This window comes from Cyanistes caeruleus, chromosome 1 (genome assembly GCF_971803275.1).
Source record: "Cyanistes caeruleus chromosome 1, bCyaCae1.hap1.1, whole genome shotgun sequence".
Classification (NCBI taxonomy): Eukaryota; Metazoa; Chordata; class Aves; order Passeriformes; family Paridae; genus Cyanistes; species Cyanistes caeruleus.
This window is the reverse complement of record NC_141701.1, coordinates 75,370,821-75,396,360: the sequence shown is the minus strand read 5'-3', so window position 1 is coordinate 75,396,360 and position 25,540 is coordinate 75,370,821. Positions and strand designations below refer to the sequence as shown.

At 40.3% G+C, this 25,540-nt stretch overlaps 1 protein-coding gene across 1 annotated transcript in view; it reads left to right on the top strand.

Moving 5' to 3' along the window:
• ANKH (ANKH inorganic pyrophosphate transport regulator) overlaps window positions 1–25,540 on the top strand; it is a 102,579-nt gene that overhangs the window by 59,315 nt on the left and 17,724 nt on the right. The window contains exons 3-8 of the mRNA XM_086898158.1: window positions 5,167–5,285; window positions 6,397–6,480; window positions 8,881–9,051; window positions 9,655–9,789; window positions 12,527–12,619; window positions 16,118–16,213. Of these exons, the coding sequence (XP_086754284.1) occupies window positions 5,167–5,285; window positions 6,397–6,480; window positions 8,881–9,051; window positions 9,655–9,789; window positions 12,527–12,619; window positions 16,118–16,213 (698 nt within the window). The remainder of the gene's footprint in view (window positions 1–5,166; window positions 5,286–6,396; window positions 6,481–8,880; window positions 9,052–9,654; window positions 9,790–12,526; window positions 12,620–16,117; window positions 16,214–25,540) is intronic.

The window sequence follows — 25,540 nt, the reverse complement described above, 5'->3', positions numbered from 1 at the left end:
TGGCTTTTAGGTGGCTGTAAGAGAAGAGATTCAAGATGCTAAGCCTAGCTCTGCATATTTTTGACATCTTACTAAATAGCCAGCTTGACAGAAAAGTCATTTATATAACATTATGCTAATACGCACTTCTTAGTGTTGCTGGTAAGCCCTTCATATTGAGTCTTTCAACATCAGTGTCATGAAGAGTTCTTTGGCAATATGAAGTATTTCTTCGGCAATAAAACAGCGTTGTTCAAATTTTCACTAGTTTACTGAGAAATAGTACACTAAGAAAGTTTATTTCCTTTGGAATAATTCTCAGTAGTTCTAGAAATGACAGAGCAGCAGTTACTTTGAGGAAACATCCTCTTTGCTTTTTGCTATACCTAGTTAAAACCTACATGATGAATCATTGTCATCACCAGGAGAAAAAGGATGGAACTTCAGTAACCAGTAAACTTAAGTGTAGCTTAACTTCAGCAGTAACCTATAGCAGATTGGATGGCCAAGAGACACGAGTGATTTGTTTTGTGCCCATTTATTACTGTCAGGCTGCTGAGCGTGGGCCATAGATTGCACAGGAGAAAACTTCAGCAGTTCCTGGCAATTCCGCTGATACTTTTGAACTTCCCACATGCATGATCACTGCATGTACATTAGAACTCTCTGTAGGAAGTGAGACATAGGTGTAATCCCACCAATTCCAGTGTAACACTACTGGAATTTTCCAGAGACTAGGAGTTACAGAGTGGTTTATGACAAGCTAAGGTATTTTTCTTTTAGTCAGTCTTGTTCCAACAAGAACACTCTACTGGGGTGTACTAAACATTTTGCCCTGGAAAAAAGGAACAGCACAGGAACATGTACCAGAATATAATCTGGGTTTTCTGCTTTCCCCCTCCCGCCTCTAAATAAAAATAAAATGTTACTCATTAAGAATTTGTCCTACTTCAGTATGGCCATTGCTAAAGCAGTAACACGCTTCCCTGGCTGCCCCAACCCTTTTCCCACAACAGGGGCAGTTTCTTTCCAATCAGGTGCTCAGGACAAAGGAGGAACACTTATGACCAAAGCACTTTTGGATGGCAGTGATTGTATTTCAGTTAAAACAATTTTGAGACTTATGAAATATTGGCTTATATGAAGATACCTCAGATACTAGAAGTCATTCATAGATTTGGGAAAATTAACTAATGCAATTTTGGAACTAGACCTGAGCACAGAAAAATATGATTGCAGTAATCAGTCTTCACTGAGATGCTCCTAAGATGTTCTGGTTTTCTTTAATTCATGTATTGTTATAAGCAAGTAAAAAAAAAAAATTACAACACCTTGAATACTCTGGTCATCCGAGCTTTCACGTGGGGAAAACAGAGGCTTTCTCTTCTGTTTTAAATTCAAGCTAGCCAAAGACATAAAGAAATCTATATACCCTGTGGCATCTCCAAATGAAGATTTGCTTTTGTTTTTTCACATTTTCCTATCTGCCCAAATCACTTAGCTGAACAAATTAGCACAGTGCATTAAGCATGGTGCTAATAACACCAAGGTTGTGGGTTTGGTCCCTGTACAGGCCATTCACTTAAGAGCTGGACTTTTTGGTTCCTTGTGTGTCTGTTTCAATTCAGAGCATTCTGTGACTAAGAAACTGATGAGCATCAGTTTTGGCCATGTGAACCATCTTTCCAACAAGCAGAAGAATGGATTTTCTACTTCTCAAGTCTCCGAGTTCATTTTTAGAACTGGCAGCAAAGAATGTAAATGGAATGTGTCTAGAAGGAACACACTTTAACCCAAAATCATGCTTTGGATATTTTTCTTCCAGTTAAGCTATTTTTGTCATATGTAGCTCCATGTCTGGAAGTAAATGGTGTCACTTCCTCTGAAAGTTTTTTTCTTTATGATTTAAGTATGACATTCTCAGTAGTAGTCAGCTCGGAAATAACTACAGTACAGCTATTTGTCTGAGACTGCTGGCATCATTAAGAGTGTGTTGTTTTAAGGGTGTCTGAAGTTTGTGTGGTAGTAATTGGCTTACTAGAGAAATCAGTGTAGGGACCAGGAAATCCAATTAGGTGTACAGTTTTCAGTGTCATTTCTTGACCTTCTGGGTCTTAAAAAACAAAAGGAAGAATTTCTGCTTAACTTCTCTAGCAAATCTGATCCTTAGACACAGCAAAATAAATGAGGTATTAGAGAAGAGCAGATAGGCAGCTTGTCTTGGACTTGGACTTCTCTGTTTTAGTTGAAATTATGCAAGAAGTGGGAAGCACCATCTGCTTTAGATTCATGTAATACTCTCTGGCTCTGTTGTCTCTGTTATTAATTTTGTACCATTCTTCATAATAAGTTTGTAAGGTTGGCCAAGGTTAAGTTCTAATTGCATCAGCAATTGCTTGATTCACAGTTCAGTGTCACATGCCTGTCTGTTTGTCAGTGAATCTCAGCTTGCTGAGTCCTTTGTAAGAATGGAAACGTACATGGACATCAGCAAAAGTGATTGTGTGCTTTCACTGACATACGAAATAGTTCACTATTTTGAAAATAATGTTTTAACAATTACGAATTTAAAACCAAAATCATATTGAAGATGTGCAATGTGAAACTTTTTTTTATGGGGGAAAGGAAAAAAAAAATCTTTGAAGTTTACAGAGTTCAGTGCTGATACCCTCAGAAATCTTCAAAATGTGGTGCTATGAGTTGTAATGGTATAAGCGCCTTGAGAGTTCCCTGCCAATAAACTACAACCCTTTTTTTAGAAGTGAGAGTAGTCCAGCCTCTGACCCTCTCATTCTGTGAATTTTTCTGTGATAGTAAACTTAGGTAAAAAAAAAAATAAAAAATAAAACAACATGCAGTGGCCTTTGGAGACAGAGAAGTTACTTATTACTCACATTCTAAACACTTCAGAAGTCTCATTTAAAACAGATGAAAGGCAGGGAGAGCAGGGAAGGGTGACTTCTGCAGCATGCTGTGCTTCTAGCATTGCACTGGTGGCAGTGGCCCCTCTGCAGAACCAGGTTCCTCAGCATGTGGACTATGATTCTCAGGCACTATGTGGAGGATAAGGTGGTGTGTTTCCTGCATTGGTTTTTAAGTTTTTGTGCAGAATTGTAAAGCACACTCAATGGAACCTAAGAGAAAGTTCAGTGAATGATTCTGACTTTCACACATGACTTGCCTCACAGACCTTCCTGCTTTCTTTCCTTCATTGAAATGAGTTGATTCAGGAACATCCATATACTGCCCTGCCATAAAAGCAACTCTCCACAAGGACTTAACACACAAAAGACCCTTTGTAGCAGAGAGTTGTCAAAACACTGAGTAAGATTGGCGCATGGATATTTGTGCAAAAATATAAAGAAGTTGTGCTTGATGTTTGATTGAACTGCAACAAGCACCTGAACACTTACGAAACTAAACTGCCTTCTCTAAACTGAAGAAAAGTTGGAGTCCTGGTTTAAAATTCTTCCCCAGACACCTTCAAAAGGAAGCAAGGCTGGGAGTGCCTCAGGAAGATGGCTAAGCAACATGGGATTTACTGAGTGAATTTGGAGACTGTGAGTCTAACAGTCATAGTTCAGGGGAATGACATCCAGCATAGGGAAAGGGGGAGTTTTAAACATTTTTTTGCATCTTTTGGGCAGTCCTGGTTATCTGGAATGAGGCTTGTACTTGTTCACAGTGCTATCATATCACCTTTTATTTTACTGTCTTGTTTACACTGTCTTGTTTGGACTCAAATAGTCTTTTAAGTTCTGTTAATCGTTTAACTGCTGTATCTCTAAACCATCACAAAACAATGATTACTTAAACTCCAATTGCCTCCAAATAGTGTTTAAGAGGTATGAGTGATAGTTTTAGGCTAAGAAGATTGCATTTGATGACTAATGTTAGCATTTATCAATCCAGTTATGAGACCTGCATGCGTGAAAAGGATCACTTTCCTGAAATGCCTTATATGAAGGTCTGTACAAAGATAATAAGGTTCTCATAAATGGAAAATTAGTTGGATGTTCACATTTGAAATAGCTAACTTAGAAAATATACAGGTAGGAAAGAACTGAAATAAGGCTCCCCAGACACAAATAATTCTGCCATTACTTGTCTTGGGGGAGATCGGCCTGACAGCCTGATCACTCTCTTAACAGCTATTGCAAGTGTATAGAGGAAATCAAGTAATGATGTGCAGTTCTAGAACATGGTTTGTAGAAGGTTAAAACTGATTTGGATTTTTTACCTCTGCATATTATATTTGTCTCCATAGTTCAGACTAAAGTCACAGCCTTTTTTATACCTGGTTATTGGGAGGACTCCAGGGTTCTTAAAACAGCTGGGTAACATGGCTAAAACAGAACTGTAAGCAGTTGTGCAGAGAGCTGTGTGGGGGCTTGCCATGTCTGTGCAGCCTTCAGCCCAACACCTTGTGAAAAGAGGCCTGGAAAGAGAGTCCAGCACTAAAAGTTGTCTTGGTTTGAAACCGGATAGTGAAGTAACACACTGGCGATCAGAAGTGGGAACCACCTGATTTCCAGAGGTGCCCTGTTGTGACTTGTGGCTCTGGAGGTGCTGGCTCTAGGTAAGGAAGGAAAGGTCAAGGGTGCCCAGGGACTGCAGAGCAAAGCACACATTGTCCTGACAGGTCCTGGCAGTAATGGTCATTAGGCAGAGTAAGGGAGAGGCATAACAAGTGTGATTTGTTGCCTGCTGTCACAAATCCCAGTATCCTTTTACAGCTTTGGGCAGGTTTACAGGTAATGTCATGAGAATGCAGTGATAATCGATGGTTTCAGCATTTAAAGGCACTGTATCGCATGAAATACACAAAGCCTGGTGAAAACAGCTTTTCTAACAAAGAGCCTTGATTTTATGAAGGAGCAGTAGATTTTCTGGAGTACCAGTGTGTTCATTTAGCAAACAGATGTGGCACTTACTATACTCATCTCCCAATCTAGCCATTTGTTATCATGCCTCTGCCAAAGGTTACTTTAAAAAGAACCATGAGAGCAGTTCTTAGTCATAAACAGCAGCTAGTGAGGCTGCAATATCTGAAGCCCTTGCAGCTGTTTGTTAAGTGGATGTGTGTCTGTGCTTTGAGGCATCACAGTCTTTCAGGTACTTCTGAATATCTCACACAAGAGTCCATATGCAACCTTTGTTTTTCATTCTTATCTTGTTTCTCTACAGCATATAGTGATTTGGGATATTACATTATTAATAAGCTGCACCATGTGGATGAATCAGTGGGAAGTAAAACTCGGAGGGCCTTCCTGTATCTTGCTGCCTTCCCTTTTATGGATGCCATGGTAAGTACCTGATTCAGAACTGAAATTTAATGTTAATGTTATGTTCTTGTGACCTTAGTTCACAAACTTTGTAACCTGATGGGAAACTGAAGTATGCAGAAGTAAGCAGTAATTGCCTTTGCAAGCCGTAATTCTGTATATACCTAGACTCATCTGCTGCATGGAGAAAGCATCTGAGTGGACTTTAAACATCCAGAGATCATAACAGATGTCAAAAACCTTAGCTGCCTTGTTACAGTATGTGCATGTTGGAAAGCCCTGGTCGTCTTGTGATGATGTGCTGCTCTGGTTGTCTGTACGTGACCTCATTCTGATAATTTCTGATTTTTGTGGTGAGAGATTTGGATTTGCCATGCATTCCCAGATCACCTGCAGAGCTCACAAGGAATAACATCAATATTTTCTCAAAGCAAATTTGTCAAAAAGATGTTTCTTGCCATCAGTTTTTATAAGCACTCCAGTATATCTCAAATGCTTGGGCAAGAGACCCATACATGGGGAGAGCTGCTGCTGCTGCTTCCCAGATCACCAGGCTCATTGCTTGTGGCCTGCACAACATGAAAATGCAGCAACTCTTCTTAATGCTTCTGCCTCTGTAAAACTGGTAAAGGAGAACCTTCTCATGCCAATGCTTCAACCACTTTCTCACCACTTTTTCTGCTTGAAGCAGTCACTGATAATAAAAAGAAGTTGTATCATTAAAAAGAAGTTGAAGTTGGTTTTCTTTTCCAGACAGGACTCAGTAGGCCAATGGATATTACACTTCAGAGGTTCATCCAGCTGGTGAATGATTATTTATTAGATTATTTACTTTGATAATTCATTCTGTGTAGCATCTGATTTGTGAAGGGCTGTTTTCTTACTAGATGTGCTCAGAAATTTCTATACAGTCTGTAAATTTATTCCCATTCTCTCTGCCAGCCTGGCAATGAGGAACTCAATGCAACAGTGCTTTCTCTGCACTAAGGGCTTAATGTTTGCCCAGGTTCACACCAGGAACTGCTGAAGGTTGTTTGTGTACAATTTAACAACCAGAAAACAGCATTCTTGGACCTGAAGTCATTTACAGTATCATAATCGCTTCCCAAACTTTTCTCTGGCTTTTTTTCAGGCATGGACCCATGCTGGGATTCTGCTGAAACACAAGTACAGTTTCCTAGTGGGATGTGCCTCCATCTCAGATGTCATAGCTCAGGTAAAGGCTCCTCATAGAAGTCACTGTTCCCATTGTGTTATGGACCAGATGCTTTCCTAAACAGGAACTTTCTTGTACAGAGCTGCTCTGTGCCTTCTCCCTCTTCAGTAGGCAAGGCACCAGAGGAAGTAATCTTGAGTGCTGCCCTCTAACTGTTCATCATGTGAAGGCTGTTTGCTGGCAGTTGTGGTTTAGGGCAGTCTCACTTGACTGGATCAAGTCAATTCCCAGGAGTGTTTGGCTTAGGGTCATGTCCTGAAGCACTTCCACAGCCCTGTTTCATAATGGCTGAGAAACAATTTCTTTATGTACACATTTGGGGAAAAGAAAGGTCAGACAAAGAGACCACTGGCTACTACCAATCCTGAGGCTAAGAGAATGCTTTGAAAGAGATCTTTCTCTCTCTGTAAGTTCTCCCCAGCACAGTTCCAGTGAAATCCTGAGTTGGAGGTGATGGCATGATTCTCCAGCTGACCTGTCAGTTTGGAAAATGGTGTCTAATCCAAGGAAATGCAGTGTAAGCCGCCTTCTGAGTACTTGTTACTGTTCCAAAAGGTGAAGGCTCAGAAGGGCACCAGAAGAGGTCTGTGGTGATGACCCCTGGGTGGTTCGGAGAGGACCAAATGTTTCTTGAACTTTCAAAAGGGAGGTGTTAACTGTCCTGTTCCTTTGTATTAGGCACACTGAAAAAATAAGTCATACACAATGATGAGGGACAATGTTGTAGCATTTAAAAACCAATATACGGCCCTCTTTTGAAAACATATAAAAATATTAGGAAATTAAGAGTCCCAGCAACTGTAAACAGTTGCTGTACTGCCCCGTTCCCAGCTGAGTGATGTAATGACTGGACAAGAAAGCGGATAAAACAGTACAACATCAAAGCAAATATGAAGTCAGTGGCAGTCAGTTCAGTTTTCCATAGCATTTTCCTCGCATTTAACATAAGGAAACCATAAACCAGGTTGAACCATTCAGTCAGTTGCTTCTTTGTATTTGTCAGGTCTGCCCCACTACAGTACTAAGTGCCCTAAATCCCCAGAGATAATACCAATTACTGTAAATGACCTTAGCACTCAGGGTCTGCTCTTGTTCTGATGTGACCTACAAAGTTTCCTGACCCTGGGTGCATGTCAGGTCATGCACAGCTAAATACAGAAACAAATTCTTATTTTGGCCGTGCCCTTTCCACAGCGGTTGGTGAGTGGGATGTCAGGGTTGTGATGAATAAGACACCTGTCATCTTATCTCAACAGAATATTACATAGAGCAAGAGCAAATCCAGAACACAAAAAGTTGTGGCTGTCATAGCCCAGAACTTTGTACCTATATCTATGCCCTAGACAGGGAGTAGGGGCACAGGCAGTAGCCACTTTTTCTTGAGTAGCTTCATATGCACACTCTTTGTGACTGACTTTGTATCTGTTTACTGAAAAACAATGTTTTTGTAGGTTTGAAAACCCTCACAAGTGCTGTGTCCTGCCTTAGGAACATTTGCAGAGTGTGGTTTTTCTTAACTACTTCTACAGCTCTGGCAATGAAGGAGAGAGCCTGCACCTGAACAGTATCTGTTTTATTTCTTGTAACTCACTTGAATGCCTGCATGTCCTGGCAGGATTGTCTTGGTTCTGTTCTTTACAGCACCAAACGTAGTTGGCTTTCCAGTTGTGTCCCCCATCCAGAGTCATTTGGAACAGACATTTCATCCACTCTCTACTTAACAAAGAGACTAATATCATATTAATTAGTTCTTTTACATTTTATGGAATGAACATTTAGTCTTAAGAGGCTGAATTATGAACTGTTCATTAGCCCAAAAGTTTCCATTTAATTTACATTAATGTGGCACTCAGCTGAAAAGCAAATAATGAAATAGTGAAATTTCACTTGAAAAAGTTGAAAATTAGGTTGTCATAAGACTTCCTGCTCCTAAATGTTGAAGTGAATATTTTAAAACATCCGGCTTTTTAATTGCTGCTACTCTCTTCCCTTCCACAAAAAAAATAAAAAATTGTAAGGCTTAGAAAGTGTAAGATGGCTGGAAGCATGTCTCCAGCCTCAATGTGTATCAGAATAGCACATTCTCCTGGGAAGGGTGACTCTCAGCCACATGCTTTCTGCCAGACCTTGCTAGACTTTTGTGCCAGCCTTCTCCTATTTATGGGTTCTAGTCTGACACCTGCCCAGCCTTCAAGTCCTGTTTCATAGAGTATGAAGTTAACTCTCGTTTTTCTCACGTACATGACCAAATGCTGGGGGATCCTGACTAAAGTTTCCATAGATACTGTAGCCATGCAAGTTGTTGGTTCAAATTGATTTAGTAGGAATCCGAGAGGAGATGCATTGGCCCTGGAGAAGCATACAGACAAATGGTTAATCATCTGTTTGTTTTCTCTGCAGGTTGTTTTTGTAGCCATTTTGCTTCACAGTCACTTGGAGTGCAGGGAGCCTCTCTTGATCCCAATCTTGTCCTTATACATGGGAGCACTTGTCCGATGTACCACACTCTGCCTCGGATACTACAGGAACATACATGATGTTATTCCTGACAGAAGTGGGCCTGAAATGGGGGTATGTCTTCATACTTGTGTTTTTTTCAAACTCAGTCATTTTACTTGGGTTTTTTTTTTGTTATAATACTACATTAAACCACTGTGCATGAAGGGCCTTCTCTCTGTCCTGCAGGAAAAATCTGCCTTATCAGTTAAAGAGGCATGGTAGAAATTAATCCAGCAACAGCACATGTGACACAATGCCTTCCACAGTATGGATGTGTCTACTGAGAACCTCTGCACCAAGCTGTAAGACAGCACAGCATGAACTAAGTGAACACCTTAGTTCATATGGAAGAAGATATCAAAATTTCTCTTTTTCTTCAAATGTCACATTGTTTTTCATGTAGCTTTGTCTCGTAGTCAGAACAAATTATGCAGATAGATACCTTATGCATTATTTATTGAGATCCATGACACATCTTCTTTTGAATCAGTATTGCTACCATGAGTAAAAATATTTCATCATATCATCACTTTAAATATCATATTGAAAATTATTGAAATGAATGTACCAAACTGACAATGGATGGGAAAAGCAGAAAACCTTTCTCCATGCTTTTGGTCCTGTGCTGCCTGTTTTTGTCCAAACACACTTCATTTTTTTTACCCTGTGTTGCAGGGAGAAGCTACAATAAGGAAGATGCTGAGCTTCTGGTGGCCTTTGGCATTAATCTTGGCAACTCAGCGAATAAGTAGGCCCATTGTCAACCTTTTTGTCTCCCGGGACCTAGGTGGCAGTTCTGCAGCCACTGAGGTAAGAAAGGCAGTGCTCTCCATTACTGCAAGTGATCATTTCCATGGTGTTACCTCTGTGCCTCTCTTCTCAGCCAAGCTGACAAGAAAAAATTGTCTTAAGTACATTTCTGTTTAGTGCTCTTTTTATGCTTGAAAAGAAGATTGCTTGGACTCTCACCATGAGCCCTTCTACCAGGTTTAAGGGGATGTCACCCTCAACAAGACTAGTAGAATTTTTTCACTGAACAGTGCCTGCATCCCAGGTTTTTATGCTCTACTCATAGATACATATAATCTGGAGCATACAGATCCCAGAAATTTTAGGTCAGTTGACAGTAGTCCCATGTCCTACTCTTTGCTGTCATGTATATTTTATGGCTGTGCAAACTGAAGTGAAACTACTGTTGGCTGTCAGTGCATCACACAGAACAGTGTAGAGACAAAAACACATATAAAAAAAAAAATCTGTCTCCTGCATGGGATATGAAATACACTCTGTTTCTCTTGAGGAATTTCAGATTACTTCAGTAAGTCTCCTACAGCTGTTGGGAGACAGATTTCTGATTGTAATGCAGAGCCTTTACTGCAAGCTGACCCATTCTCGTAAGAAGTCTGGGGGACTTCTGCTGCTGGTTTCATGTGGGGATGTCTAGGTGCATATAGCCATAGGATAAGCAAAGCTGTAAGATACTAAATGAAAAGTTCAAAGATCTGCTGCTAATTTGTCATATGTGATACTGTGTGTTTTAGTCACTCAGAAGGTGCCAGAGACTGTAATTACACAGCTGTGAGAAGAGAACTTAGGAAACATAATGCTCTTACATGTGATTCAGGGATCAGTCTTTGTGTTAGCAGTGATCTCTGTACAAGGGGAGCCACAGGTTAGCAAAGATCAGCTTTGCATTTCTTGGTGACTTTCAATTTTAGATTTCATGGCTAGCCAGTTCTATTTTGTTGCTATTAGAATGACTTCAAATGCATGTCAAAGCTGGTGATTTGCTGGCGGTTTTATACGAACAGTATTGGTCACATCCCAGCTTTCTCTGATTTCTGAAAGAATTACCTCTGAAAAGGGGGGTGCTGGCAACACAGATAACATCAGTGATAGGAGCATCAGTATCCACAGGAGTTTTATAGGTCCCCTATTCAATAATAGCAGTAGCTTTAGTTATGGTCAGGGAGTCCCTGTGAAGGACTAGGCTGTAGCATGTTCATGAGGAACACAAATCCACTTGCACTGTTCAACTCCCACTGCTTTTGTTTGGAGTGCCAGCAGAGTTGTGGTGATTGGGCTGCCTCTTTGGTGATGGCTTTCATAGGGGCCTTTTTCACCCGTCAAATACAGGTGCTGGACATTTAGGAAAACTTTCATGCATATATGTTGAAATAACACTAGCTGAGGAAAAATACTGGGAAAAAAATCACTACTAAAAACCTAATACTTTCATCCAAGCAGGATCTAGCATTCAAAATATGGTAGCGAAATACTTTTTCCTTTTACAGGTACTGCATCTTTGCAGTCTTTTTTGGATTTAACGATGAAAATAAGCAAAATCGCTTTTATATTCCTTACTCAATTTAACCTAGTTAGGTTCATACAGATGGAAATTCTGATGAAAGTACAGTAATGGGAAGATGTGCAGTTAAAAAGGATACTAACTTCAAATTGCAATTTGGTTTATTTGAGCTAATTCCTTTTTCAAGGTACATTAAACATTATTAAAGCTATTATTAGCAGGGAAGGATCTATACCACTCTCTTCCTCTCTGTGGATATCACTACATTCCACTCTCTTTTCAAACAGCATGGGAAACAAATCAGCTTGCTACACGGTCCTGTGTTTGTATAGACCTTTTAACCAAACAAAGACAGCAGTTACATTTATAATGCGAAAATGGGCTCAAATAATCAAGAAAATGTATTTTGAAAGTTTGGGAGTGAAACAGAAACATCAGTAGTTAAAAAAGGTCTTTCTTAACACTGCCAATTGCCGGATATAAAATGAATCAGACATGCATGGATTGTAACAGATATGAACCTGCGGACAAAAGGAACCCAAGCACCCTCAATTAATATATGAGTTTATCTTTGATAAACGTCTTGGACTGTACTTGTGAGAGAGTAAAGGGGCCTAGTTTTAAAACTTCAAGCAGTGAATTGTTTCTTCCCATATAAATGTTCATCTGGAATTATTTTTGTCTGGTGCTCATTGAAGAGCACCAGAGTGGGGAGAGGTAGATTTTTTTGTCTCCTAAGTGCCTTGTGCCCCCAGGCAGTCAGATTGATGTCCAAATTCAGTCAGCCACTGAGGTCCACTGATTTATAGTCTGCCTGTCTTACTCGGAGCTGTTTTATTTATGAATAACCAAGTAAAACATACATATATAAATTGAAATTATGTGGTATGTATCAAAACTACTGTGAGCTGCAGGGCATTCTGCTGCTCAGGTATCTGCAGGTAAAATAACTCAGGAGCATTATGGGAGGAAGGTGTTGGGCTGGTTAAGGCATGCACCACAACTCAAGTTAACTATTATCCCAGAGTGATGGTAAAATGGCAAAGCTGACTTAGGTAACTTCATGTCACAAAAAAATTTCATAAGCGTAAAATGCCAGGCCAAATGCCAGCCATTTTGATGGTCTTCCTGAAACAAAATATTTCACATCATGTCAAGGTCAGCATGGTGATACTGGTGGGCACTAGCACCCTATGTTAGTTTAACTGTTGTAAGAGTTGTCTCTGTCTCTATTCGTAGGCAGTAGCAATTTTGACAGCTACATATCCTGTGGGACACATGCCCTATGGCTGGCTGACAGAGATCAGAGCTGTATACCCTGCTTTTGACAAGGTGAGTGTCCCTGTTAGGGCTGTCATAAATACCTCCTATGGGGTTTTGTGTGTGTGCTCCTCCTAGTTCTCTTTGTTTGTTGTTCCACTGATAGGTTTTCTTAAAATCTAGTTAAAATTAATTGACTTTTGGTGGTTTCAAGCTGTTGTCTGATTTATGATTTTAGCCTTAGCTCTGTGTTACAAGGCATTAGGCTGCCTTTTGGATAGATAGGTGCTGTATGTTTAAGGATTAAAAAAAGTCCTTACTATGGGGTAGCTACTTAGGTAATGAAGTGATTTCTCACAGAAAGTCATCACTGAATGAGCAAACTCACGTCTCCGGATTTTATGGTATCTCTCAAGTGGGTTTGGGTTCATTTGCTTATGTTAATACTAAGCAAAGGGTGTTTCATACATACTAACACAGATAACAGACATTCTTTTCCTAGTACTGACTTAGCTGACCAAGGCTATAAAGATTTTTGTTGGTAAATAATGTAATTATGTAAGAATGCAAGGATTGTTCCTGGAACTGACGCAGAGCAAAAATTAATTTTTTTTTAGTCTCTTTTTTTTGCTCTGATTTATTACTGGTATTCACTAGTCCATATACAATGCAAAGAATGGTCCTGTCCCATGACTGGAATTCAAATGCCAGATCCTCTCCTTCCCTTTATTTACCAATTAGTAACTGAACTTTCTGGTTCCAAATACTCATGAAAAATACATTTGATTTCTCTGGAATGTATTTAACTGGAGCAAGCCCTGTTTAATATCATCCACCGTATTTCCAATTAAAACCAACACAAAGTCAAATTATTCATAACCTCCTAACCTGCCTGTGTACAATTTAATTGACCTGTCAGATAAAATACCACATGTAGGCTTTCTCAGAGGCCATCCTGCTGAAAAGGAACTGCAGATGCAAACCCAGTGAACTGCAAGATAAAAATAATTTGGGACAGGAAACTCAGGAGCTGCTAACATCATTTGATGCAAGCCACAATCAAATGCACTGTTGCCAAGCAATAGTGACAGCAGTTAAGACTCCTAAATTCAGGTCTCATTTAGCTGGTGAAAGATATGCTGACAACTGCAGTGGTGACAGGATTAGGCCATGATTTGTCCATTTGTTTATTTCAGTTAAAAGACTTCTCACAGGGCTCTTGTGGGACAATGTGAGGAAGAAAATGATAGGGTAAGACACAGATGGGTACAGTTTATCTAACTGCTGGAAAAGTACTAATGAGAATTTTAGTTCAGTGTCTGAAGAGAAAGTAATAAAATATACAAAATGAGTATAAAGGATATCTCATTGTGGCAACCATATGTGTAAATGCCTTCACTGTACTTTTCAGACAATAAATACCAAACCTGAAACCCACAGTCCTTGTTTTAAGATTGCTGTGAGAATTGCTTTTCTCTTGGTCATGCATCACTTTGTGTCACTGTGATTTTCAAAAGCTTTGTTTCTGTAATGTAAGTCTTTCTCAGAAGAGTCCAGATATAAGCAGTTTCATATTTCTGGACCCTGTAAGGTGTCCATTGTGATTTTCAGAAGCCAGAACAGTATGTTTACATGCAAACTCCCATTTTCTTTTGTCAGTTATTCAGGAGGCTGATGGCCATCAGAAACACACTGACTGATGGGATTTGAGATGCCCCTCTTCAGTGGCTTTATAGGAGAAGTCAGATTCTTGTCTTCACAAGGGAAATCATGATCTCTCTTCACATTTGTAAGACAGATGCAGGGTCCTACTTCAGTCTCATACCAAAGCAACCCCATGGCCTAGCAGTTACAGTCAGGTTAAGGGTTACTACTGATATTTTGAAAGAGAGGAGACATATGCTAGTTCTGTGCTCTGTGTGCTGTTTTATTTGGTGGTAATGTCCTTGCTCTTAATGGACCTTTCCACCTGACTCAGAGCAGGATCAATTGTGAGATTTGAGAATGCTGTTTATCTGATGACTAGATGGAAATGGATATTCTTTTTTGCTCCAGAATCCCCATAGTGTTTTATTCTGAGAACTAAATTGTGTTTAAGAGTTATGAACAAAGAGTATGTGGTTGAGACCTGGAGCAGAGGGCAGAGTATGGCAAGGGCAGGGATAGCAGTAGTGAGGTAAGAACAAACAAGAAAGCTTTTTCTTAGCAGCTTTTGGATGTCTTAATTTGGGTGTGCTTTATTTCCTCTTTGTTATTTTAGACTTCTTAGAAAGTTGAGCCACGCAGCAAAAAGTTCATTTAAACATCGGTGAGTGATGTAAGCAAGGCTTATCCTCACATCCATGAAACCTAACAGCAAAGCAAAGTATTTCTTCAGAAACACAATTAATAGTAATAGATGCATGAAAAAACATTTACAGAGAGTTTTCATAACCTGTTCCCAAAAAGGTCAGACCGAGTGGCTTCCTCCTTTAGGGTCTGGGTTGCCTACATCTTCAAGCACCCAAACTTCCAAGCAGGTATTTAGGCAGGAGTGTGAGGCCATCTAGGTGCAATTGATGCACTGATCAGAACAAAAGCCTTAAATTCCAAAATTCCATCAAGCACCTGAATGTGTGTGGGATGATGTACTCTTCACAGTGCTCCACTGCCAAAATGTGTCTGCAATAGTTCTGTATCTCCTAGGAGTAACTCCAGTAAAGGAGGCTGACTGTGTGACAGGTACTGCTGTTCTTCCCAAGTTACATCAGTGGTGTATGAATGTACATCTCATGGTACAGGTTTTATCATCAAACTTGTGTATCTCAAACTCCCAGGGCAAATGCAATAGATGACCTAACAGCCTCTTGCTTAAGGGCTCCTAATGGTACCCTGCTTTGATATATCCCATCCTTTCCTTTCACAGACCATTTAGTTTGGTTTTATGTGTTCCCCAAGGGCAATTTTAAATCCTCAGCTTCATTTGCTGTATGAGATATTTGGAAGAAGGCTTTTGTTGTTTTAAATAAAACTTTGCTGCCATGTGACTACAGAGCCCATGTTCAAGGTGGAACATCTAATACCCCTAATTATGTTCTGTTCATTAAACTGCATTAATGGAGCCAGCTGTTCCAGAAGCTTTGTTTATATTACCTATTTATGTAATTGGATCAGTAAGGATGCTTGCATTGGTGATTTCGTACCAATCTGTGATAAAAGGGAATGAAATCCTGTTTTTCCTGTGGAAACATGCTGGAAACTTCAGACTAAAGTTAAAAAAATCATGTGGCGTTTTCTTAGAAGGAGCTAACAACCTTTTTCAAAGCTCAGTTTGTTAAATAGGACTCATTCCTTAGAAAAGTAGGGAGATTACTCAGCCTTCAGTGACCGTAGCAGGAGTTGCTGTCAGTTTAAGCAGAAAACGTTCTGCAGTGGTACAAAGTACTCAGAAAGCTCTAGGTTATAAAGCAAACAAGCCAAGTCAGATGTGGACTGGCGCAGTCAGACAGGTCCAGCACATGACCCTGGTGCTGGCAGCTCCCCGTAGTCTGGAGCCAGGCTAATGCTCGCTATCTCTTTCTCTTGCCCTAGAATAACCCCAGCAATAAACTGGTGAACACCAACAGCACCGTCACAGCGACGCATATCAAGAAGTTCACTTTTGTTTGCATGGCATTGTCCTTAACGGTAAGAAACCTTTGTTCAGCTCAGATGAAAGAACAAACTTTCATCTCAACCAGAAAATTAGGTCCTCTACCTAATGCTAAAAGCACTAGCAGTTCAAGAAAGGTGAGTCTTGTGGAGCTCTGTTGATTTTATCTGGAGAAGTGTGGTCATAGTATTGAAGTAACAAGAAAATCAGCTGTCCTTTGTTCAGGCTATATATATAAAAGGCTAAAGTTACTCCATTTTATTTTCACTACTTTTCATTTCAAATCAGCCTCCCATGCAAAAAGATATCAGGGACCTGCTTTTCTTTTAATCTCTTTTTGTTTCTTTTTTTAAATTAACAAAACTTCAGGTAACCAGTGTGGTTACCAAGAGGATGAAAGAATGCATTTGTGTCACATGCAGTGGGATGGCAGCCTGTCCCTGAGCATCTTTCATTTACTGTGAATGGTGAGAAAGGCAGAGCATGGGTTGAATCTGCACTAGCTGTTCCCTGCTGCCTCTGGGCTTTCATGTGGGGGTACTTTGATGTACATTTGTTCTGTTTGCTCTTAAAATTAACTGAAAAGGGCAATCTCAGAGATGATGCTGACACTGACTAAAAGATCTAAATCTGCATCCATGCCGGGAAGCATTGCATGGGGATGACGTTCAGGGAGAAATTTTGCTGAGCCTGCCATGTTTCAAAATGACCAATTTGCACACATGAATACAGTGCATTTTCCCCAAGAACACTGTTTCTGCAGTCTTCTTAGCAACAAACAGGCGGTTGTGGAAGAAAGCTCCTGCAGCTGGTGGGGATCATAGCAAATAATGGAGCAGATGACCAGGGTAAATCCAATGTCTGTTTCTATAAAGGACTGACTTCTATTTGTGCTTAGGGCCAGGACATCATCTCTACACAGTACCTGCACTAGAAAGACAAAAGAAAAGGAGAACCTAGAAAATATGCTTTTCATAGAAGAAGTCCTTCATCACACTAGAAATGTACTTGGGAAATTTGGCAATTGTTTCAAGATACAATGCTCAAAGTTCTACAATTGAATCTACTCATACCCCAGACAGGTTTGCTGTTTACCCTCAGCATTGCATACTTTCTGTGGTGTAACTGGCTGCTCCCTTCTCCCTACATTCACAAATTTACTATTGAATATGGGAATGCTGACAAAATTTCTCTGCCCCTTTCATTTTAGTGTAAAATTTTTATGTCTGAGTTGCAAATGGCTTATGCATGAAAAGAAGCTACTATATGCCAAAGGAAATGTTACAGTGCACAGGTCAGAAGTACTTGTAACGATCCCAACCCCCTTGCCACAACCTGAGAATGTGCGATACAGAAGTCTGTGTTATTTCACAGTCGAAAATGAAGCAGTTCAATCCATCCATAGCTGAATTACATTTTTTCTGCTCTTTGTTTCCTATACTTTTTCCCTAAACAGCTACAACTGGCCACCATCAAAGACAGAATTGCATGAACCTATGTGGCATCTACTCTGTCTTTTAATTCCTTTAAGCTTGACATCTTTTCATGTGGCTTAGAGACAAACAGCTCTTGCCCTAACTTGTATTTCCTACAGCATGAAACAGAGACAGGCATATGCCTCCACTGAACTGGCCATTGTCTGGAGACTTTCCATGAGACCCTAGCTCTCATGTTATCTACCATCACATGCCTTGAGAGGTTTTTTATGTATCCTGTTCCACATCAAACAGATGATGATGATCTCTACAGTTGGAGCCTCCCTCAAAGTCTGTCAGTGTTGTTACAGACCCAAAAAGGGAAAAGCTTTCCTTGTTAAAAATTGTTCTGAGAATACTATTTCAATCTCAGAGTTTTCTCTGAATTGACTGTGCGCTTAATACTCCATGGTATTTATCAGGTTACTCTGGCTCTGATAGATTATGAGCTTTTCACATTACCATGACTATCCTCTGAAGAGCAAATTTTAATCACCTCATTAGGCTTTTGTTTTATAACTTTCTGGGATTTTGTATCCAAAAGCTCTCCATTTTACTTTCAAGGGCAGTTCTTTCAAGAGATCATCATGAGAGATTTGCCCACACTGAAATTCCAGAAACGCTTTTGAGGTCCATAGCTTTTCCTGTCCTGATTCTATTTTTGCCTGCTAGTGACAGATTCTTAGGATTGCTTGTCAACAGACAGAGCAGAAAAAGAAACATGAGCTCTAAAGATTCAGTCGGATTCAAAGGCACGAGCCTGCCAATGCTTCAGCACACAAACTCAGCAGATGTTGGGGTGACGTTAATGTGTGCCACAGGCTCTAAGGAGCTAGACTTTAAATTTGCTTCTGTTGTGGCCAGGTGAGCTCCTATGGCCATTGGTGATAGCTGTGTTTTTATTCAGGGGTTCTACTTCAACAAATGGCATTCAGACTAGTGGCATCACCACTTGGTAAAATCTTGTTCTTTTAGGTCTGAGAGAAAGGCTCCCAAGCTGATAAGGCCAAAAAAAATCCAGTACTTAGACATGACATATAGTTGAATTTTTCAGTGGATGGTCTATAGAAGGGTTCCAGAAGATGTAAAGCTGAGGAAGGCCCATTAACCACTCAAAAAAATAACAGTGAAGCTTAAAGTACAAGCACCAGCCGTGCAGGGAAGTACCTTCCAAATGTAAGACCTTGGGAAACTTTCAAACATCAAAGACATACTATTCCAATAGAACTGGGAGAGAAATGTTCTACCTCCTTCCACAGACCAGTCATGCCCATACAAGAAATACTGCAGTCCTACTCCTGCAGCAGAAACACTTTTTCACTGTTGTTGTTCACAGTGACAGTATTAGGTCAGAGGAGAAAAAAAGACATGGTTTGTTTAAATCTGTAAAAAGTCTCTCGGCCCTTTTCCTCAAGGTTGGGATTAATGAGCGAGAGAGACGGTTTTCATGTTCGGACTCAGTTGTTTATTTTTTCTTATCTATATTACATACTTGCAGAGAGTGAGTTCATCTACACACTAAGCTAGCAGTCTAGAAAAATGGAGCCCCAGGTATCTCTTTCCAAGGCCTTTTAAGTGTCAACTACCCAATTATAAAATTCCAACTAATTTATTTTTATTTACGACCCAATAACCAAACACCCATGTTCTGCACTGCAGATTTTTCTGTCCAATCACACAACATTACTAAAATCCATGAAGAAGAAGGTGAAAGAACAAGGCAAGTTAATGCCCTATAACCTTCGTCTTGTTACATATTTATTACTATATTCTAAAACCTTAAAGCCTAAATTTTCCTCCAAGTGATATAACACACTTCTATTCAAACTACACACTCACATTTAATTTAATTTTAATATTAATTTTGGAAGCCTTTTCCATGGCTTCAGGTCAATCACAGTGTTCTCTTGTGGGTCTGTGCCTGTCAGCACAGAAAGCATGAAACTCTGTGGCCAGGGTTCCAACATAAATTTTCATGGGATCTAAAAGGCTACACCTGAGCCTTTCCAGGCTAACTGTGCAGCACGTGTGTTCTGTTAAGTATGATTGTAAGTGCTGCCTCATGGCTTTGAAGCATCAGGTGGCTATTAAAGCTGCTTCTTCAGAAAATGGGAATTAATTGTATTGCTCAGTGAAAAATGTGTAGACAAGCTGCTTTATTTAAAGGCTATACTAAGCCACTAAACTTCTGATAGGTAAGACAGCTGTTGTGATTAGTCACATTGATCGGGTTTTTGCTGTAAGTGGTGATTCTTTCCAAAGCCACGTTTTGTGACTGTGCAACTGAATGTAAAATTTGTATAGCGAAGGGAAGGGACTCAGCTGTACAATTTTTCCCATACAAATAAAGGACCTTTCTAATTTTAAAAAGTAAGTCATGCTTGGTAATTTACATGCAGTTTAAAGGGTGTGCATAATGCTCTTTGCCATTATCTGTTACATCACTGCAATTAGGCACTTCGGGAAAAATGCTTCTTTCCATATGTAAGTAGAAATACTGCTCCAAATGCCAATGCTGCTGCCATTGCAGGTCAGGCTGTTGAAGAACTAAACATTTTGGTTCAATGCTAGACCTGTTTAGATGGCCCTGCAGAGCAGCTCGGAGGTTGCTGCTGCGCAGTTGTAAACTAAGAGAAGACACAGACTCAAGAGAAAATTGGTACATATGTAGACCACATCCCTTTGGTTGTGGGATGTGTAAGCCTCAGTACACTGCAGAAATCCCAAAATAACTTGATTGGGTGCTAATTTACTGCATTTCTCCACTGCAGCAAAGGTTTGCTCTGTCAGGGGGGAGCACTCCCTCACATATGAGCTCTGTGTAGAGGGGCAGGCTCTGTGAGGTACAAGCTACTCAAAGGAACCCTGCCATATACAGGAGGAGTAATAGCAAACAGGCTGTGCTTTAGCAAGGGGTTTTCTTGGAATAGTGGTAGTGTCTCTGAGCTTCGATACCAGAGTGCTAAATTCAGGGATTTTTTTCCAAGCCAGCCTGCGATGGGGCAGAGGTATTGTCAAATTACCTTTCTTTCCCTCTCTCTCTCTCTCTCTTTTCTTTTTATTTTTTTTTTTTTTTTCAATTTTCTCTCCATTTTCCAGCTGAGCTCTTTTTTAAGTCTTCTGTGATGACACAGAAGTTGCAGTCAGTTAAGATCCTTTTCCCTAGCTGATGTTAGCTGCTGGCAGCCACATGATTAGTGTTTGGTCATCTGCCTCTAAACTGCAAGGCTCTGCAGGCTGATTTCACGTCAATTGTTAGTGCTGCTGTATAAAAGCAAGAGAGGCCTCCTTTGTGAGGGCTCAGGTTGCTTTGCTGCAGCCACTGCAGCCTCGTCTGCATGGCCACAGCCATGCCAGCACACGTCTGTGTGCAAACCCCGGAGAGCTGCTGTGCTGTGCTGTGCTGTGCTGTGCTGTGCTGTGCTGAGCTGTGCTGTGCTGTGCTGTGCTGTGCTGTGCTGTGCTGAGCTGTGCTGTGCTGAGCTGTGCTGTGCTGTGCTGAGCTGTGCTGAGCTGTGCTGAGCTGTGCTGAGCTGAGCTGTGCTGTGCTGTGCTGTGCTGAGCTGTGCTGAGCTGTGCTGAGCTGAGCTGAGCTGTGCCCCAAGCTGAGAGGCAGCCATCAATTGTGCAGGCAGCACTAGGGAAAGTGGTACAGTCAGCTCGCTCAGGGGACTGGCAATACACTGAGCATTCACATCTCAGAATCATGCTGTAAGGCAAGTGATGTCTTAGTTAACGCGAGGTGTGTGAGCACCCTCGTTTAAGTAGCTGCTGCTGGAGTAAAGCATGGCCAGCTCACCGTGGCCGGCACATCACTGCATGAGGAGCATACAAGATGCTGGTCAGAGAAAGCAACTTCTCAGAGAGCACTGTGAAAGCTCCCTAGCTCACCATCACTGAAAGTGACCCTGAATAGTCAGTACTTACTTGTTCATTTATAGCAGGGGAGGAGCAATCAGTTCTTGGAGCAGTAGTTTGAGAACTGTGCCATTTGGTTCAGCTTTGTCTTCCAGCAGCCTCAGCTGGGACAAGCCCCAGTGTTTCTGGGATATAGTTCCAAATACCAGTTCCTGTTCCTATATGGTTCATGCTAGCTGAAGTGTGAGCATTATGTTCATATTCTCTAGTGCTCTGTGTATTGCAATAGGTTTTCCCTTCCCAATAAGTCAGGCTCAAGGTGCCAGGATGGCATGCTATGTGCACCACACCATCTTCATCCATCTGTCACCAAGCTAATGCACAGCAGGAGAGCTGCACAGTACCTCTAAGTTTTAACATGTGTTCTATTAGAAACAGCTCAAAGCTCTTTCCAGCTATTTAAAAGGAATTTCAATGCTGCTTTGCTTTTTTTTAAATGAACACATGTTTATGGACAACTGGGGAAGGTAGCAGTTTTCATGAATAAACAGACTGATTAAGGGGAGAAGCTAATTGTATAGAATACTGTTTGATATTTAATTAGTTAACATTGCTTAAGAAACAAAATCCAGATGTTCAGCTTTGCCCTGTGATTTTTTATTCCTTTCTATTCCAAAAGGCTCTAAAAGATAGAAAGGAGAGAAAGTGTTCACATTTACACTCATATGTGTGTGTGTGATTTATGCAAGATTTATAAATTTCATATTTACTTGTTACAAGCATACTAGTGAAAACTTTCAATCTCTTAAAAAAACCCAAAACATCACCATGAAGTTTCAACAAAAGTGAAGGTTCAGGCCCTTAAGATGAACAGATTCGTGTGCAGCTGAACAGATTAATGTGCATTGTGTTGCAGGAACCAAATTCAAATTCCAGGTCACCTACATTAGATTTAAATCTCAATGTAAGTTTAAATGGAATGTACTTAGTAGCAGACAGCTGGTCAGTTTACTGGCTTATATGCTTAACCCTGAGAGTTGAGTATGTGTGTGTATGAATGGAATACATGTCAAAATGTTACCTACTTTACAGCCAGGGTTGGTTTATTGACTCGTCAATTGTGTTGCTCATAACTGAGGAATCTAACAATAACTTTAAAATGTTTCTAACACTAGCAAAATTATTTTCTATTTTATTTATTAGGTAATCTCTTAGATTTTATAAATAAAAGCTACTTTTTTTTTTGTAGATAGAGTGTAGTATTTAAATTTATAACTTGTTCTTTTGATGGAGGATTAAAAAGGACTTCTGCTGATAAGCATCTGTAGTTTGAGGAGTTACTACTGGCAAGTGTTGTTTCTTTCATTTGCTGGAAGTTATCAGTCCCTTAGGAAGAGCAGCACACAGACATTTTGTCAGCTCTCCAGTGATTATACTTTGTAGCACAGCAGCATAAACTACCATCACTTGGCATTTACATTCATCTCATAGGTTAATGTATAATGTATGTTCCTGATAAGCATGTAACCATATTCAGTATCATTCTAAGTGAGGGATTTATATTATATTATAACCATCAGAAGCTGCATTATAACCATTTAAGCTGCAGCATTTAACATGTTTGCTTGTGTATCTTTTATTTCCCCCCAACCATGGGAAAAAAAGAGGGACAGATGCTGGGAATCATAGACTTGAAAGATTCAATAGAGAGACCCCATTGCCATCTGAAAACATCAGGGTGAGGTTCAGAGTCACAGGGTTTCTCTTGCTGGGATCCCTGTGATGGGATCAGTTTCAGCCTGAAGACAGAAAGAGGAAAGCCTTTGTTCTATTTGACAACAGTTTACTTCAAGCCATCCCATCATTTTCCTAATTCTCAGTCACCATCTGCTTGGTTATGTTCTGTAATTAATCGTCAGGCACCTAGGAGGTAAGAAAACCCTGATGAAGACCAAGGAGGCCAGTGTAACAGTGAAAATTCCCTAAATGAAAAAATGAGAAACACAGAAGACAAGACTTATTAGTTGCTGCTTCCTGCTTAATTCTGTAAGAGCAAGAGTCAAACACTGTGGAAGAGTAGCAGCTCTGTTTCACCCAGGATGAAAAACCTTGTCTGTTTAAAATACAACTTGAGATACCTGAGCTTTAGCTCTCCACTCTGGATTTGGTTATGCCAGAATAGGAACTGCCATGTGGGTACTGGCTGCTGACTCTCCTGTCCAGTTGATCATCAAGGCTCCACCAGACAGTGAAATGTAGCAGATAATACTGAAATGGCAGATAATATTGGAGTCAGAATGAATACAGACAGAATATTCATACCAACTCAGTGTATTATTGTAATAGCATTGCCTTATTGACTTATTCCCTGATGTTGTGCAAACACTCTATACTCAGTAGTTGTTTAATTTCCAGTTGAACTCAGCAAATCATATTCCCAGCCTTAAGTCTGGCAGGTGATTTTTCCCGTGAGGGACACCAAAGACTGTACAGTTTCCATAGGCCCATTTGCTCTCAATTATTCAGTCTGTTGTGTAATACATATACCATCATATCCCTTTCTGCACTTACAAATAAGTTCGTTTTCCACCTGATAAACTATCCTGTGTGAAGCCCTTACATGCATTAGAGTGATGTATTTGATGTTTTCAACTATGCTGTCTCTAAATAATGAGACATAAACTGACTCTTGACAGAAGTTAAAAGGAGAAAAGTTAAAGATTTCATTCCATCTCTGTAGCAAGCCTGAGTGCCAACCTACTAGGTACCTTAGTTTGCACTCAGGATAACATGAATTAGGCTTGCATGTTGAAAAATGCCAAGGAACATGTTCCCATTTCACTGAAATCTTTTGAAGGTAGGAGTGCCCTGCATGAAACGGCTGCATGGCCGATCCCTGCAGTGCACAGGTCTCACTGGGTCCCAGGAGTCCCATGGGATTTAGCCACCATGAATGGACTTCCTGAGCTGCAGTAGCTAGAGAAATATCACGCACTCTGCTTCCTTTCCAAGATTGGAGATGAAATACCTGTAAGGCCAAGTGACAGAAAATTGCATTCAGGGCTTGACCAGAGATTAATTTTTAGATGCCTTAGGCAGCTTCACTGTAGCCAGAGGGTATGCAAAAGAGTGTTTTAAAATAGGGTTTGCCATGAGCAGTATATGTGAACAGGTTTTCACAAAAATGTGGGTAGTGTTTCTCTCCTTTCTGAAAGAAAATAAGGTCAGTTACCACTACTACTGTGAAATCAGTGTTAGACTGTCATGTAGAAAGAAAATGTAGAAATACTTGAATTTATCCCCTCACCTTCATGCATTTGAGCAAACAGGGTAGAAGAGTTGTGTGTCCTCATTTCATTAAGTTTGGTAAGAATCAGCTTAGAAAGGAGCAAAGTGATTTGCAATTCTGCTCCATGCAAGAAGCTGTTGGGGCTTTCACTGTTATTCCTCTTACACTCTCACAAGCCCTTTAGCCAAGCACCTGCTGCCTAATCCTCATGCTTTCAAGTGATCCAGATCCCTTGAAAAAGGGAGCAAGAAAAAATAAATGTTTCTCTTTCTTGATGCCAAGGTTATGGGTTCAATCCCTGTATGGGTCATTCACTTAAGAGTTGGACTCAATGATCCTTGTGGGCCCCTTCCAACTAAGAATATTGTGTGATTCTGTGAAATGTATATAGGAACCATATTTTGCTGCCACTGTATCTACCTGTGACATTCAGGGTCAGAAGTTGAAGCCATTGCAGAGGCCACTGGATTTACATTAATTTTTTCCTATCTTTTATTGTCTGTCTTTGTCTTGCATTGCTGTATTATCAAAGGTTACAGCCTGGCTTTAGTAAAGTCATGGCACATTTGGACTGAGAGACAGTAAAATCCACAGGAATAAATGTCACAGTAAGACCCTGGTCCTTCTCAGAGGACACAACCCCAACTGCTGACTGTGCCAGTATTTGAAATTGCCTGGGTGACAGAGTCTTTATCTCTTGTGATTATACAAAGAAAGAATATAAAAAATACAGACAACTC